The 17,716-nt window shown below is 38.0% G+C and overlaps 1 protein-coding gene across 10 annotated transcripts in view; it reads left to right on the top strand.

Annotated features, from left to right (window-relative positions):
- TBC1D1 (TBC1 domain family member 1) overlaps positions 1 to 17,716 on the top strand; it is a 95,999-nt gene that overhangs the window by 64,790 nt on the left and 13,493 nt on the right. For 7 of the 10 annotated variants that reach the window (XM_090139563.1, XM_031588461.2, XM_031588458.2 and 4 more), the window contains 5 exons: positions 1,139 to 1,258; positions 2,390 to 2,529; positions 11,209 to 11,394; positions 13,346 to 13,507; positions 14,890 to 15,048. In XM_090139563.1, the coding sequence (XP_089995689.1) occupies positions 1,139 to 1,258; positions 2,390 to 2,529; positions 11,209 to 11,394; positions 13,346 to 13,507; positions 14,890 to 15,048 (767 nt within the window). The remainder of the gene's footprint in view (positions 1 to 1,138; positions 1,259 to 2,389; positions 2,530 to 11,208; positions 11,395 to 13,345; positions 13,508 to 14,889; positions 15,049 to 17,716) is intronic. The other 3 variants (XM_031588463.2, XM_031588462.2, XM_090139565.1) reach the window with 1 other exon arrangement.

Genomic DNA, 17,716 nt, shown 5'->3' with positions numbered 1-17,716 from the left:
CATGCTAACTGTCCCTGACTTGAATGCTGAAGGTTAAATTATCCAAAGTAGATTCTTCTTCTGAAGTAAATTAGGAGGTAGATTTGTACATACAGCAGCACCTTCTCCTTCCCTTTCTCTGTTGTTAGTGAGTTAAACTTAACAACTCATGTTAATGTAATGAGTTTAAACTGAATGAAGTCAAACTGCCCAAGCTGACTGCATTTCTATGTGTGAAATCTCCATGTAATTGCAATTGATTGACAGTGAGATTATAAGTGAAACTTGTTCACAGGGTACACCACACTACAGCAGTATTTCCTCATGCTCAGTATCAGCTACTAAAGAACTGCTTCATTTTTTATCTTTGGGGCAAACTTAAATGCATCCATATTATGGTTTCTCACAAACTTTTCTCACTAAAATTCTGTTGGTCAAGAGTAAATTCTCCTACTCAAGTGTTTTTGTCAAGCCAAATAATTTTCTTCTGAGTTGTTCTCATGTCCTTCTATTAACCAGCTTCTTACGTACGCTGGGAGTTATTATTTTACAAGACAGAGCAGAACCAGGAATTGTGTTGATCAGAAGACAGTTGAAGTTTGATTAGTGCTCCTGTCTGTTGCATAAGTAAAGCTGCAATCCTAAATAAATCATCAGTCAGAAAGCTCAGCTTTTTGTTTAAATGTTCCAAGCTTGTCTGAATAAAAGCCTGTTAATGCTTTTCAAAACACTCTTTGCCAAAGTCTTGGATTTCATTTGCTAGTACAAGGATTATCAGAGCCAGCTTTTCTTAACCTTTTCCTCCAACCTTAGGCAGTCATTGAAATTGATACTTAGATAATTTTTCAATTATAAAGTTGGTATTGGTTCTTACTAGGTTAAAGGAACTTACTTGAAATGTGCACCAAGAATCTTGTGATATAACAAAGAATAATGTTTACAGGAAGCATATTTATTTATGTTTGAACATTTTAGTTTGCCCAAACTATTTCAAAGTAGCGCTTTGTTAGTGGTTTTAGTTTTGACTTTGGTTTCCTTGATATTTATGCCTTCAGGATTTAGCTGCTGTCTGTTTGAAACTTAGCAGTATGTGTTATTTTTATTCTGTGGATTTATACTTCCTTGTTCTAAACTATACTTTTCCCAACTACACTCTCAGCATCTCCTACCGTACTGCCTTAAGGAAAAAGCTTCATTCTTCCTCTTCTGTGCCAAATTTCTTAAAATTTCTGGCTCCTGTAGATGAAAATAACACCTCAGACTTTAGGAGCACAACAAGGTAGGGTTTCTCTCTTTAACCCCGGAGGTAAAACTGTATTATTCAAAGGTTTCTTTGTTTGAAGTATTTGAAATGCTTCCCACACTTGCAAAATGTGACTTGTGCAACAGTTCACTTGCATGTATTCTGCATGTGATTACTGTGAAAAGGATGGAGCTATCCCAGACTCCTCTCTTGCAGTGTTTGCAGAGCTTATCTATTTTGAAGTTCTGACGGTCACGCAGCTTGCATCTCTTCACTTGTGATTATTCCCACAAAAGGACTCTATTAGCAGTTTCTGTGAAGAGAACATACGTGGTTCACCCTAAGCAATGTCAACTTCCTTAGGGTAGGAGGAGAAGATGGTCTGTAAAATGCTATTCTCAGTTGCCAGAGCTGTTTGAAGTTCATTTATTACCCTCAAATCAAACAAAGACTAATGTAATCACTTGGAAATGGGATTTTTAATAGGAAGACAGCATTGCTGTACATTTTTTCTTTTAATAATCTGAATGAAAACTTCAGCTGTGTAGTTCATTTATTCCATCAAAGGAGTAACAGCCAGAGTCCTGGGATGCTGTTCCCAGATCTGTTGCTTATTTCACACGGTGACTTGGGAACACAAAGATTAAAGTTTTTGCTCTAATTTTATGTTGTGGAGGAGTGTACTATGTATCTGACTCACAGAATGCTAGAAGTTTAATTAAGGTTTGTAAAACTCCTTAAGGATTGCTGATAAAAGGCACCAGCAGCACTCTGTCTCCTACAAATAACTGCTACTTATTGTGGATGGTATAATAATGAAGGCTGCAGAACAGTAATGATACTTCGATATACGCCATCATGTATCTTTAATGCAGTGAGTTTAATGCACTGCCACAAAGAAAGTAGAAAAAGAAATGAAACTATAGAAAGCAGGTTGCACAGAGCTGCGAACCCTTTCTGATGAACTTGAGTGATGTTTGCAGCTGTGTGTAAGCCTGCTGCTACTAAGCAATAACCCACCTAACAATTACAGCTTGACACAGCATGTGCACAGCACACTGCGCTTCTTAGCAGATGGTTCTTATTATGCTCACTGAACTCTACGTTGCTGTTCCTGGCAGATTTGAGTAACCTACTCACAAGCCATTCTGTGTTCTGCAATTTTAGTGACTACGAATCCAAACACAGCCAGCAGGCTGCTGGTGCTGACAGCCCTGTAAGGACTCGACGACATTCTTGGAGACAGCAGATATTCCTGCGAGTGGCCACTCCTCAGAAAGCATGTGATTCTCCCAGTCGGTATGATGGTAAGTCTGTACTGGATTCCGTGAATGTTGTTAGTGGGTATAATCTGTGGGTTGTGGTCCATTTTGTCTACTGTGTGGGCATGCTTGCCCAATGCTCTGTTTGTACTGGCTTTGTGGCTTTCCACTTCTGGGTTATGCTAAGCTCACCAGTTCTTGGAGTTTTTATTTTTCAACTTCATATGTAACTTAGTTCTGGTAGTGCAAAATTAATGGAAAAGAAATTCTTTTTTAGATGTACTGTTTTAATGAGTTGGGAGGGAAATCACCAAGTATCACTTTCAAGAAAATGTGATCCTTCTATTTCATCTTGCCATGCTAAGTACGAAATCAAGGACCAGAAAAATCCAACCCAGAAGAAGAAATAAATTTCTTTCATGACTTCAGTTGAGTTCTATAGTGTTTACTTCATACCAGACTGGATTTGACCTCACATTGTGCTGCTTTATCCTGTAATTTCTTACCATGTTAGCAATGATTGTCCTCTGTACCTTACTTCTTTCTTGAAGATCTGTAGATGTAAAGAAACACAGACCAGGGAAAAATATCACTGCACGTGAGCATGCAGGTACATTTTACACATCTCACCTTATGTGAGCTTGGCACATGCCACACCACACACTGGGATCAAATGTGCCCCAGAGAACTTTTGGCTCCAGATAATGGTTTCTGACTCACTGGAACTTGAATTTCACTGCTGGAGTTCTGCAAGCTCTACTTCTGTCTGATCTCTATGGCCATAGCATAAGAGCCAGAAGGAACTGAAGGGAACAATACACTGTAATAAACGTAGTAATGAAATACTGTTTGAATAGGCTGGGAAAGCTGTCAGGTTAACAGTTATTGAAACGTTTTTATTGCATCTTAAAAAGAGACCTTGATGAACGGAACGCTGCAGATAACAAAAGTGTTTCTGTCATTAAAGAGTTGCTGGCAATGTATTTGGAATTAGAATGGCGTAAGCTGTATACAGGCATAGATGCCTCCCTCAAGTGTAGGATACTTCAAAACTAAGTAATCTCAAGAGCCTGTCAACATAAATATACATGTGAAATGCTTTCCTATGCTTCAGGGTGCGGGAGGGGGATATTCAGCCTCAGCTGTTCTCTGAAGCTAATAGTTTTGTGAATTTGACACTTCTTTCTATAATTGAAAGTGGACTTACTAGTTTTTGAAAGCCACAAAACATTCCCTAATTAAATGGGGAAAAAAACAAACCCACCCCAAACCCAAAACTGCCTGTCCAGACATATCCTTTGAGACATAATAGTTGCAAGACACAATTTTAACAACCTGCTGGATAAGCAGCAAAGTTGGAAAAACATGTTTGGCAAAAAGGAAAACAGGAAGTGTTATTAATCTGGGGAGCAACTTAAAGTAACTGGTGTTTTTATTCACTCTTGTTTTCCTTATCTGTTTTTGTTCCAATGTACATATTCAGTTTATGAGCAGAGGGAGAAAACTCAGATTTAGCAAGTATTAGAGTTTTCTGTTTGGATTTTTGTGAATCTCTTGGAACATTTTTGGCAGTGAAATTGCTGAGTGGTGATCAATTCTCTGTAGCCTTTAAGAGTGATCTTACTCACTATCACAGTTAACTTAGCAGCCTCTGTAGCTCCATAGAAAATATAACTAGCTATTTTTCATCACCTTGTTCCTTTTTCTTTAATCTTCTCTCAAGGAGAAGCAACATATAAAGCAGATTTGATCAGTTTGATAAGAGTTAACTGTAGTTGGTTTTGCATATTTTAAATTCTTTTTTTAAGGTTTCCTTGCTCAGTTTAGATTGATTTCCTTTGGTAACAGATTTGATGAAAACAGCTGACGTATGACCAAAAGATCAATTTCAGCCAAGGTCAATGGAGAACAGAGAGGTGCTTATGATAAACTTGAGAGGTGTCTAGCATCCTGAGTTCCCACATGAAGTTTGCTGCACCAAGTCCCACTCCAGACCCTTTCTTCTTAAGGAATTGTTCATTAATAGTTTGCTCAACTTTTCTCTCCTGTAGCTTAGCTGGAGGGAAATGCTTGTTAGCTGTGCTTGCATGGCTGCCTGTCTTGCACAAGGCAAAGAGCAAACTGTTTTCCAGGTCCATTTAAATGTACAACTTGCCTTATACTTGGAAGAGTCTGTCAGAATCAGTGGAGTTAAAAATAATACTTACAGTAGATATACCAAAGTGTCTTTTTCCATGCCCATTGTGACTCCTATCTTGCCTGACAGCTAGACTCAGTCCAGCTCCATTCAGACAAGGTGTGTGCTCTTTAGACAACAGGAAACTATTACTTCTGGTTCTTAGAGGAGCAGTGTCCCACATGCACATCCTTCCTCCTGCTTGTGGGTGCTGCAAACTCACAGTTGTATTCTGCCCCCTGCCACTTTCCCAAGGCAGTACTGAACCTGAAGGGTCTGTGATGATTTATGACGAAGCACACAGGAGGAGCATTATGCAGTTTATTGTCTGGCAGGGAAGCTTGTTGCAGCCCCTGCCTATATCTCAATCACTGGTGAGCTTGAAGAGGCTGACCCAGGTATAGGAATTTTGAAAGAATTTTCTGCATGTGTGAAACCGGAGGGAAAAGCTTCACCAAGGAGGGATCTCCAGAAAGAGATCCTGCCCCAGGGGCAGTCAGCCCTTAAATGGGGTCCAAGAGAGGAGCAGCCAGGCCACCCCTTCTGCACACACAGCTGAATTGCCTTCACCTGTGCTCCCAGGGCTGACCCGGTCTTTTTCCAGGTGCTCAATCAGTGGTTCAGGCCATGACTCACAGTTCCCATACAAGCTGGAAGATAGAAGTATGCAGGGTTGAAATGTTAGTTTTAATGTAGTGAGCTATTATGTAACATCTGCTGCTGTTTGCTTGTTGTCATGCTCCACATCTCCTCTTATACTTTGTGTCTGTGTCAGAAAGGTTTGCGTTTGTAAATGACTTGGTTTGCTTTCCTTTTTATTTATTCTAATATTTGCCAAAATTGCCGCATGGCAAAATTAATACTCTATAGCCATCCACTTGTAGTTGTAAAAGGGTCTAAAATACATTTTCAGAACAGTAATGTTTCTGTTGAGTAAAATTTTTCTTCAATATTTAAAAGAAAAAAAGAAAAAGAAAAAGAAAAAAAATTTTATGGAAAGCTGCTGAGTATAGAGCCCAGATTGGGCTGGAAGGTGAGGAGCTGAGTAGCTGTGCTGCTGTGGGCGGTGTGGAGCACTTGGGGGCAGCGTTTCACTCACTGCCAGCTTAAGGCAAGCTCTGTATCTTGCACTCTGGTATTCCTTTTTTATTTGTATCCTGTGAAGTGGGGGGAGATAGAAGAGGAGGAGTCCAGTTTGCTAACAAAATCGATTACATCTGTTACAGTACTATATTTCTTTTGAAAAGAGACCTTGATCAATCTCTTTTTCTTAGTTATTTTGGCCTCTTTTCTGTAAATGACTTTATTTCTGCTCTCCTCATTATCTGAAACATTTCAAATTATATATTTATATCTCCTTGCCCTGCTTGCACATTTACATGGAGTCTTTCTAACAGATTACATCCTGTGGCTAGGCATATCGTAGAATTGTAGAGATTGTTTAGGTTGGAAAAGACCTTCAAGATCACCAAGTCCAATTATCAACCTGACTTACCAAATTCTGTCTTTAAACTGCATCCTTAAAGCATCAGTAAAAACTGATTTTAACCAACCGTATTGAAGTACACAAATGTTCAAGAATTCCTCATTTGGCCATTCCTTGAAGTTACATGTGAGAGTAGAAGAACTTGTTTTTTCTTGTGATTCCACATCTGAAGTTTTTGGTAACAAAAAGATCTGATCACACCACTTAAATGATTGTATTTTCTTGTTTGTTTATTGACCTGAAATTTGTGATGTTCAAAATGAAGCAGAGAAAAAGAGTCTAGGGCAGAAAATTAAATGTTCACGTGGAATATTCCATGTACTGTGTCTTGTCAGGCTTATTAAGTCCTGGAGAAAGTATGTGGTTGGTAAGTAGCACATTCGGAGAGCCAAGTATAGAACTCCATAATGAAAGTGGCAGTAATGCATCATGTTTGAGCCTCTTCTCTGTTAACTTCCTTTAAAAATAAAAGTAAGCCTAAAATAAAGCATTTTTCTACATGAAGTGTTCTAACTTCTAATAAAAAACAGGATGACAGGATTCAGCTTTGAAATTTGAAGTTGGTTATATACCAAGTACTTCTGAAGAAATGCTTTTTGTCTCTTGTATTGTTTTTGACTTTTTGTGGTTCATTTAGGACGTTTTCTCCACCCCCACCCTCCTGCTTTTTTTTTTTTTTTTTTTTTTTTGCAGAGCCTGGTTTATTACTGAGATTGGTTGAATAAGAAATGGTCAATTAAAGTTATTCTAGTCAATTAGAAATCAATTTTCATAAAAATAAGTTTTAAGAAAATATTTTGATTAATTGCAGTTGGGATACTTTAATGACCTCCTAACAGAAGGAGAACATATTCATTTATATTTGTTGTGGCTCTTTCTGGAGCTAATGGAATTTCCTGTTCATATCACTACCCAAGTAATCAAATATTGACCATTTTAATGACTACTGCAGTCATCCACCAGCTTTTCATTTATGAACTTTTCTCAGCGTGATCCTCGGCAGCAGTACATTTTGATGGTTTCTTATGATCTTTTTTACTTTGTTTTGTGTATAGTTTTTGCATGATAGTTTTGTATAATAAATGTGTCGGTCCTTTTGGAGCGTAGGGACACTTATGACTGAGGCCCTGTCACACAAAGCCAAAGAACTGGTTACAAATAAATGGGTCTGTATAAATGCCACCTGTGGGCCAGCTCTCAGCTTGTTCTTTCTCGAGTGTCAGAGGAGGTGGGAGCATCATAACAGTACAAGTCTGAGGTATGTGTGCATGTGCTAGTTCATTTATACGCTTTCATGAGCAGTGAGGGGTGTAATATATTTAAAAAGAGTACAGGTCAAATGTGGAATAGGAGTCAACAAAAGCTGTTGAGATTGGCAGATGAAGAAGGAAGCAGTCTTTCAGCATGTGCTGATGTGCCGAGATCCTCCTTAAGTATACTTATTAATCTCTCAAGTTTTGAAAGCTGCACACAGTTTTTAGTATATGGCACTTTGGTTCAGAGGAATGTGTTCTCCCAGCTATGTTCAGTTATGTTCAGTGCAGTTGTTCTGTTACTTACCTTTGCTTTCCCTGCTTTACTCCAGATCACTTGTATATGTTAATGAAATACTCGGTTTCTTGTTACAGTATATCTACTCCAGTCTGTTCAGGACGGGAAAGTTGCATGGCATATTTGTCAGTCACTCTGTTATGTATTCCTGGACATGGATTAGTGTTGACTTACCAAATGTCCGTTTTTATACTTTGCTTTAAGGGGTTACCTGAACATTCAGCCTCCCCGCCTTTTCCAGCCAAACAGCTGACGCAACTCTGCAAACTTACCAAGCTGCCTGAACCATTAAACAGGTTTCTATACATCCTGGTACATGCCAGTATGGTGGTGGGAAGAAAAACAGGTTGTGAATGTGTTGCATTTTATCAGTGTAGACTTTAGACTTTCTGTTAAATGTCCACAAGTGATAAGAGAAAGGAAAAAAAAAAGATAGAAAAGGAACTGCCATTTGGAAATCAAAACCAAGCTTAGAACTCTTCCACGGAGGAATTATAGAGGTAGGATTGGCAATGGTACTATTTCAGCCTATAGAATTTTATAACCTTTCTGCTGTCTTTTTTTTTTTTTTTTTTTATACCCTTAACCTCTGTGAGCTAAATTTCTTTTAGTGTCTTTAGTTTGTCAGTAACAGATGAGAATTTTCATCTTAAATAGAAGCAGGGCCATGCTCCCAGGAGATACAAGCTCTTCAGTGATGCAAGTGTTGCCACGGTTTGATTTTCCAGAGGGCTAGAACTGAAAAACACAACCTGTAAATTAGAAGATGAGCTTTTAAGTTGGTCTTTGAGGACCAGTCAACAAAATTTGCATTGAGAAATTAAGTGTGTGTTAAGGACAAGAAAAATTTAAGCTTATTCTTGCTTAAAGGGAAGCAGTGTCTTCATTTCATGTCTTTGGCAGCCTATCTTTTTTATTTTTATTTCTTTTAAGTGGTTAACAATAAGATGACTCTACAAGTAGTCTGGTACCTTCTAACATCTACATGCATGTATCTGTACTTAAAACCAGAATACATGTTTGACTCTAAAAGATCCATAAATCCCTGAAAAGATGAGTTAATGGCAAGAGATTTGTTTCCCCCAAGATGAACATGCATCTTATATTGACTAGTCTGAAAACGTAACAAGAAGCGAATAGATAACAGCGTACAGTGGATAAGGAAGTTCCTACCTATTCCACTTTTGGTTTTTTTGTTCACATTTGGTGACCACTTTTGTAAATTTCTCTTTCTTAAATTGATGTTACTTTGTGCATATAATGCATTATTAAAGAAAAAAAAAGACTTTCCTAATGGATTGAATTCTTTTTTTTTCCTTCCCCAAGTTCTATATCTGCTAAAGCAAGTAACGCCAGTTCTGACAGTTATTCTTAAGAGCATTTCCTTCATGGTTTTAAATATGCATTAAAAATGGGGCAAAACCTGCTATATGTAGTCATTGTAGAAAGGAACGTGCAGGACACTGCTAGTAGTACACTGTGTACATCAAAAGCAAGAATCAAATCAAAATAAGTTTCCTTTAATTGCCAGCACAGGTTGAGTGACTGTTCCTTCTCTACCTGATCACTTACCTAAAGCTCTTCTATAGTTGCAAGTCATTGCCTAGGGATGTCTTTTTGTTTACCTGTTAACAAAAAAAATCAAATGTTTTTCATTTTATTTTAAATGATCTAATATAATTTCTTCATTGTATTGATATTTTTAATAGCCAACTGTATTTCTGAGTGCATCTGTGTCAGCATTTCCTATTTTGTAAAGCATTGCCATGTAAACTGTAGGATATTTATCATTTGTTTAATTTACCATCCCATGAAGTTCATTGTTCTCTGAAATGCTGTGGATACCCTAAGCCTGCATATCCACACTTTTGTCCAGAGTTTGAGTTTGTGAACTTTTAAATCCTGCCTGCTAGCCAAAGAGGTTGCATTTATTTTTATAAATATATTTTAGTACTCTAATTTAACTGTGGTAACACAAAGATAAATGTTGTATAAGAAAACAGGTGGCATTTGGATCCACCCTATTCCTCTCTGACTCGTCAAGAGGAAAAGACTGACAGTGGCAAAGCAGAAAAGCAGAAGCCAACAGCTGTGAACATTTCCATTCATATTTGGTTGTCTGAGTTCAGTTGTGCGAGTGCCTTCGAACAAACAAGAAAAGAATAGCTGCATATGAACTGTGTGAGTTGACATACCACGGCTTTCTGAGCGGAATTTAAAGGGGTAAAAAACCTTTCCATTTTGTTAGTTTGTAAAGATACAATGTTTTGCATGTATGTTGTGTTCAATGTGAAATTTATCTCCATGCTAGACAATGGTAAAGAAATGGATCATGAAACTACCATACAAAATAATTGCTTCAGGAGCATGAACAGGTGTATTTGCCCTTGTCTGGGCAATCTGGGCAATAGGATTTTAGTTATGTGTATCTTAGGTCATTTTCTTGGATGTGTAACTGGTCAGCTTCTCTGTATGGAGATATTCCGCAGACGTTCAGTTTGGCTGAGGAAGAAGTGCTGTGGCTGTGACTTACCATTAGGAGTAGAGTAGAAAGAAGTGGGTGGGCTTTTGTCCATTCATTTTAAAGGTGGCAAATGAACTATTTTTTCTTCTAAATATAGACTCTTGAGTCTTCAGAGAAGCTGTATAAAATAATGATAAAATTAAGTGACTATAGTAGGCGCTAAGAAAGCAAAGTACAAGAACTTTTACTTCTTATGGTGATAACTTAATGAAAAACCAAATGTTGTTCCCTGAAAAGAAATACTTTCTCAATTTGCATGAGGTTTATTTAATTGTCCATTTCTTTTGTAGTCTTTTCAGTCTTCTTAGAATTCCCTTGTATGTCTGACTGAAAGAATCATTTTGTGGTAGATCAGTTGAAGTCAAAAGAAAAAGTGCACAAATTTACGATGTGATTAAAAATGAGCAACGAGAGCATAGATATCTTAGTTGTTTGTCTCCCTTTCTATATGCTTACTTTAAGAGCAGGTAATAATCCACCGTATGGCCTTAGTGGTGGGTTTGTGCAGCTATCGGTGTGAGGTTTCTTTGTCAAATACAGTTTAGAGATTATTTTTTAAATTATGTGAGTTCTTTATTTAGTGTGATATGCGACTTCAACCAAGCTGGGTTTCAACTGTAGGTTGCATTTTTGCAATTTCTCAGATGTGCCTTTTCTCTTTTAGCTCTGTCCTTGTAACGCTGTAATTAGTAAGCTGTGTCCTTGGTGTATGGTGCAGTTTTTATCAGGTTGTTGAATTGTTTGTCCAGGGTTAGGCTGTATGATTCTTATTCAGAAGGAACTATGTAAATCTGCTTGAAACTGTCATTTGAGAAACCATGCTTTGGTAGATACTGCTACCTATATGTATGTGTATACATATATACACGCACACGAGTGTATGCGTGATATGTGTATATGGATATATACGCAATCTTTGGAGATGTGACCCTTTGTTCACCCATTCATGAAGTCTAAGTAGGTCATAACAATTTCTCTCTTTCAAAGATTACACTGAGCTGGGAGAACTTCCACCCAGATCTCCTTTGGAACCAGTGTGTGAAGATGGCCCCTTTGGTCCAGTGAAGGAAGAAAGAAAACGGACGTCCCGTGAGCTTCGTGAATTGTGGAAGAAAGCCATTATTCAGCAAATACTGCTCCTCAGAATGGAAAAAGAAAACCAGAAGTTACAAGGTTGGCGAAGCTCTTCATTATGCACTACTGCAGTAGAAGTTAAATTTTTGGATTGCACTGTGGCCTTTGGTGTTTGAGCCAAACCTTAATGAAATGTTTTAGATACATAAAGTTGAAAAAGTTCAGCAGTATCCTCCTTAGCCTTCATAACAAAAGGCAATTATTTACTTTTTTTTTCTCAGCACTTACCCTTATAATTTGTTTATTTCATATTAACTGCTACCATTTTTAGTTTTACAGTGGTTGAAGTACTTCAGTCTGTTGTCTGGAAGTGATGATAAGGAATTCAGCACAATCCCTATCATGAATTTAATTATTTTTATACTTGCATGTATAAGCCTTTGTTTAAGTGCTGATCAACTCAAAGTTCTGCTTAGACAGTTTTGAAGTTCTTAAGGATCTGGTTGTAGACTTCAGCCTGTAGGTGCATGCAGTAGTGCAGGCACCATGCAAGCAAGCTTTGTATGCAGTAGTAATAACTTAGATTAGTCAAGTGTGATTAGGAGTGTGTGAAACTTTGAGTGGTTCTTAACCCATTTTTTTCCTGTGGCCAAAAGCATCTCTATAACAAGTCTTATCGTGGTGACAAGTTTTGACATTAAAATTCAAAAGGCAGCTCATTAAGAATACTGATTTTATTGTAGAGCTGCATACAGAATCACCAGTGATTGTCTCTGAGAGCTGCTCCTTGTGAATGAGGAGGACAGAAATGTTTGTTTGGATTATTCTGAAAGTTCAGGAAAGGAGTAGTCACTTGGATCCCCCAAGGGTGGGAAACTAGCATGAAAATGCCAATTCTTATTTGCCTTTGTGTAAATATGGAGAGGGATCTTTTTCCACAAAGAACAAATATGTAGAGAAAGGTCCCAGCAGAGCAAAAAGTTTGATACACCAACTATAAAATCCTTTTTAAAATGAGGCTAAGACTTCCAGCTGTAAGAAGGAGATGCTTTCTTTGGACATTGCATATGGTCCCCCAAAACATTTACCTATCTGTAAGCTATTTGCTGCTGCTAGTATAGTTCTCTTATCTGGGCCATGATATCTGAAGGACACTTGAATTTCCTACAAACTCCAAAGGTGTCAGGCATATTAATATATTTTATATATTATATGTATTACAGCAAAACATGTCCATGTAAACCAAATACACAGTGATAGGTGCCGTGAAAAGCATTTAGAGAAAGAGATACTGAGAGCAGTGATTTATATAACCCTTTCAATTTAGAGCAGGATATCAGAAATGAGCTTTTATCAAGTTGTTCTGTGCCTTGCATTTTTATGGGATCTTGTATTTGGAAACAAATTTTCTTTGTTTTATATATCTATGCTCCTGAACTTTTTTAAATGTTCTTTTGTCTTCAGGTTATCTGAATCTACCACTACCAATCAAGTTCTTGGCAACTGCTAGACAATAATATCCATTCAAACTTCAATAAGTTTAATCAGATACTCTGTTGTGGTTTTTTTCCCTGCCCATTTGCAAAACTATCAGAAATTTACTAAGATGCACATGCCTGAAGATAGCTAGTGAATGAATGAGGCAAGTGTTGGCAAATGTGATGGCCCCAGGTGTGCAGTGGGCACTTTGGAGTAAGGAATGTGTCCTAGGTAGCTGCTGAATGTACAATGCAGCCAGTGAAACAGTACTTGCAAAACAGATTATTGTGCTACAGTGAGCACTGTGAGCTGATGAGCTGTAAGGAGCTTCATTGCTTCATTTAACTTGTCAAACGCTGTTTATACAAGTAGTTGCATGTAACACCTTAACAAACAAACAAAAACTGAAACACCAACCCACAGCACAATCACACCAATTTTGACAATTAAGAGGCCTCAGTTTTAGGTAGATTGCACAGTAACTGTTTGTTTGGCAAAGTTCTAAGTGAATTAATCAATTTTACAGGTATTAATCAATGTTAATTGGTGCACTTGCGCTATTGTTTCCCAGCCTCAGAAAATAATTTGCAGAACAGACGTCTGAAGCTTGACTATGAAGAAATCACACCGTGCTTGAAAGAGGTAACTCTGATTTGGGAGAAAATGTTGAGTACACCTGGAAGGTCAAAGATTAAATTTGATGTGGAAAAAATACACTCTGCTGTTGGGCAAGGTAAGCACTGTTTGTAATTTTGTGTTCTTGAAATGCGTGCAAACTGAAAAGGAGTAGGGTGACTTCTTAACCACTCCTTCTAAACAGGTTCTTAACTAGAGATGTTTCTCAGGCTGCTGACTGCATTGGTAACAATGTTCAGTATTTTCATGATTACGCATGTGCATGTTGTTATGCATTGTTTCCTTTCAGCATTAGCTGCCCTTGTATTACTGGTGTTAATAGACTGGGTTTTGTTTGTTGTTGTTTATTTTTTTAATGAAAACTGTTTTTATATGAGATGTGCATAGTACCTCTGTGTATTACAATACTTGCAACCCAATTTTGTAAATAGAAAGTTGTAATTAAAGAAGTAAGCCTAGATAATGCCAAATACATGACAGTGTAAAGATTGAAGAAGCTGTCTGCAGTGTTAGCTGGAAATCCTCTGTTCCAGCTAGGGGTAGTACATGGACATACAAACGGTGAACATTGCTCTCTATAAAACTGCTTTTTATCACAGCTCGTTGCCACAGTTATTCTTCATTTTATACAGATAGAGGGTTCTGTCCCGTCGATATGTGAACATGAGAAACATTTGGTTTCTGTTGTTGTCAGATGATTCTGGCCTGTGTTGGTGTTCTAACCAGCACTTAAACTTGGAGTGATGCAACATAAATAAGTAAATAAGTCCCTGTTTGATGGATTGTTACCAGTAAATTTAAGTAACCTGCAGATGGGTAAGTTACCCATGGCTTTTGATGCTACAAACATCTCTGTACAGCCTAACTGTAGCAGAACCGTGTTTTTAGAGCCAAGTTTTGTCAAATTTCATATATAAGCAAAAACGAAAAATGCATTTAAATTCAATTTTGCAAGTTCTAGTTTAGATGAAAACTGTTAAAAATAACTTGAGTAAGCAATGCAAATAGGCAAAAAGCGCGCATTTATACTTTTGGTGTGTGTGCATTCTGGTTTCCTAAAATTTACTGCCAACAACGGCATCAGTGTGTTATTGAGAAAATGTTAATTACTTCTATTGCAAAGCTTTATCCTGTTCTTAGAGTGGAAAATGGGTGATAAGCACCTAGCTTTTTAGAGAGCAGTGTTACAATATTTGCTGCCTCCTTTAGTAGTTCTCGACTGGTTATAAGTGCTAACCTTAGACTTCAGGCAGCTCACCCTGTTTCCACCTTAAATCTCTCCTGTTACATTGCTGGTTTCTTCTGTTTGTGAAGGAAGTACAAGAACAACAGTAGTTTGATCTATGGTCTGCTGGAGGTAGCAGATAGGGATCTAGCAGATAGGGATCTGCTTGCTTGAGTTCCTCAATTCTGTCAGGTCAGCAGTAGCTGAACCCTCAGTATGAGTGGAAATTACAACTTTAATGACTTTCTTCTCAGGAGTACCACGTCACCACCGTGGGGAAATCTGGAAGTTTCTAGCAGAGCAATATCATCTTAAACATCAGTTTCCAAATAAACAACAACCAAAGGACACACCTTATAAAGAACTCCTTAAACAACTAACTTCCCAACAACATGCAATACTTATTGACCTAGGTAAGTACAGCTGGGGAGGATTCTGATTTCTGGAAGAGAAATAAAAGAAAGTAATGTATTAATATACTCTCACCACTTAATAATGGGTTGTTGGTAAGAAGTGCTTTTAGTCTGAACTAAATGCAAACTATTACTTGATGCCAGTAGGAAAATGTGAAATGCATGTTTCAAGCACAAAGGGCCTTTGCAACATGCGGTAATTAGGGACTGGATCTGTATTATAGATATTAATGGTGAACACCACAGATTAGTGGAATAGAAATCCTCAAGAAAATAAGTCAATATTTAAGTGCAGATTGTAGAATAACAGGTGCTGTCCATTTGTGATAACTGGCATTTACTGTCTTCTTAAATACCCTTACTTGAAATGACGCAGAAGTTTTACTTTCAGTGGGTAGATGATAGCAGCTGGTATTTTTACTTGTATCAAAACAATTATGAACAGCTCAAAAGCTCTTTTTAAGACAGTTCTCAGCAGGGTGTTCCCACTGCCTAAATTCAAGCAGCAACTTGCTCCTAATTCAGGATGATGAATTGGTCTGTGGAGGCACACACACTGTTCTCCACTGAGTGTAGTAGAGAGTGATTACGAACCAAGGCTTTTAAATTTAAAGTGTCTTGTAGCTGGGCTTCAGACAGATCTATGCCCCCAAAGTAGCAGACTAGCTGGCTGCTCCTCAGCTGGGTTAAGAATTCTGTGAACTCTCCTGCAGTTAAATTAAAGGATTTCTAATGTGACAGTAATTGTTCAAAATTATGCTGTTGTTGACTCATGTTCACATGTCTAACATTTACCTTTACAAAAGTATTTGTGCTTGAAAGAAACTCATCTGATGCAAGTTAATAACACCTCACTGGCGTATGGCTGAATTGGACATTTTTACAGCTAATCCATAGGTTATCCATTTGAATATATGGTCATGGAGATGTATGTGTATACATATAGATAGATACTGTTCTCTTCTCCCCTGGATATTTCAGTTCAGTTTACTGTCTTGGAAACCAAGACAACAAAAAAACAAGTGTTTTTCCACAAGGATGCCATCACTTGCATGTGACATTCCATGGTCTACTGTGTTCTTAACAGCTCTTTCAAATTAAATGAAAGAAGTAATCTTTTCTTCCAGAGCATGATAGAGTTTACGAAGTTGTGTTTCAGGGCTTGAGGTTTGAGTCTGAGGGGCTGCATGCAACGATAATTAAATTTGAATAAATGAATTTACCATGAAAAAGCTGTCACTGGGAATCTATGTACTGCAACTAGCTCAATATCAAGTTATGGGATGATAAAAATTATAGATCTGTGCTTTGTTTGATCTGAGTGATTAATGCTCATTGTCTTTTTTCTAAAGGCATCATACAGAGTTATTCTGTCATACTTCTGTTCTTTACAACTGCATTCAAATAGTATTTCAGTTGCAAATAAGGTCATATACCCTTTCTGTCAGGTGGAAGAACTGCCTGGTGAGAGGTCATTTATTCTCAAGAATGTTCAGGGACACCTACTTCTTAATAACATTATATGCAGACGGTTTTCCACATGTACTGAACTGTGAGAAAGATTTCTTGAGTTTAGATGGTGAACTAAGCTTTACAAAGTACATGAGAATATTTTCTTCCTCCTTCAGATGGTGTTATGCAATATTTGGTAAAATAAGTTGAAATACGAAGTCAGTGCATACAAAACAAAAATCTGGCAGAACAGGTGCAGTTCTGCTGTAACTGGTGTAGGCTAAAGTGGGGAGAGTGACCATCAACATTACCTTCACTTCTCTGTATTTGACCAGCTTGCCAGGCTTAGGAGTGGCACTGGGAAGGGCGTGACACTCCAGGTGGCCTTAAGTGGCCAGCTGGGAATAGATGACTGCCAGTGCATGCAGCGTTGTTTCCCACCAGGCTTGGTCACACAGATTCTAGGAATTCCCCTGGATTGCACAATGCCAGACACATAGACACATTTGGGTTTTTTGTTGGTTTTTTTTTGTTTTTGTGATAGACATTTATGTGCAATCATAGGTCATTTGCTAGCAAGTACCTAGTAGTCAGTGTATGTGGTTTCAGTACCCCCAGGCAATATAATATATTGGGATTTTGTCACATTGAGATGCCATAGTAAGGGGTGAACAGTTCTGTGCTGAGTCAGTGAGCTGGTTGAGTAGAGCAGAGTCCATGGCACACCAGAGATGGCAGGGGAGAGGAGTGGAATAACGGACAGCAGGAAGCACAGGCAGCAGCCTGAGGGTGAGTTTATAACACCACAGCTTGGGGCTGGCCCAGCAAGCTGTTCCTGTTTTCTGTCTGGTTATACACAAATACTTCTTAGCTCTTTCTCTCACACAAATACTTTCTCTCCTGGGCTCTGCTTGTTGAGACAAGTAACTGTGTGCAAATCAGTGATAGTGCATGGCTGTTTTCCTGCAAAGTACTGTTTTTGTGGGAGAGCTATTTGCTAGCTCAGCTGTGAGGGGAAGGATGGGCTCCTGTTATTTCAGTAAGATTGAACTAGGAAGCTGAAAGCTTTAGTGACACTCACTGAAATATGCTGTACAGCACTACTCTATATGGATAGGCAGCTAAAAGGAATTTGTGTTTTGGCTTCTGTTTCTTCAGGTTATCAGAAGTGTTTCTTTTAAATAGATCCTCAAGAATCCATCTGAAAGCTTGAACT

This window comes from Phasianus colchicus, chromosome 4, assembly GCF_987193195.1.
Source record: "Phasianus colchicus chromosome 4, bPhaCol1.hap1.1, whole genome shotgun sequence".
NCBI lineage: Eukaryota > Metazoa > Chordata > Aves > Galliformes > Phasianidae > Phasianus > Phasianus colchicus.
Note: the sequence above shows the minus strand (reverse complement) of the source record. Positions and strands in the feature narration are given on the sequence as shown.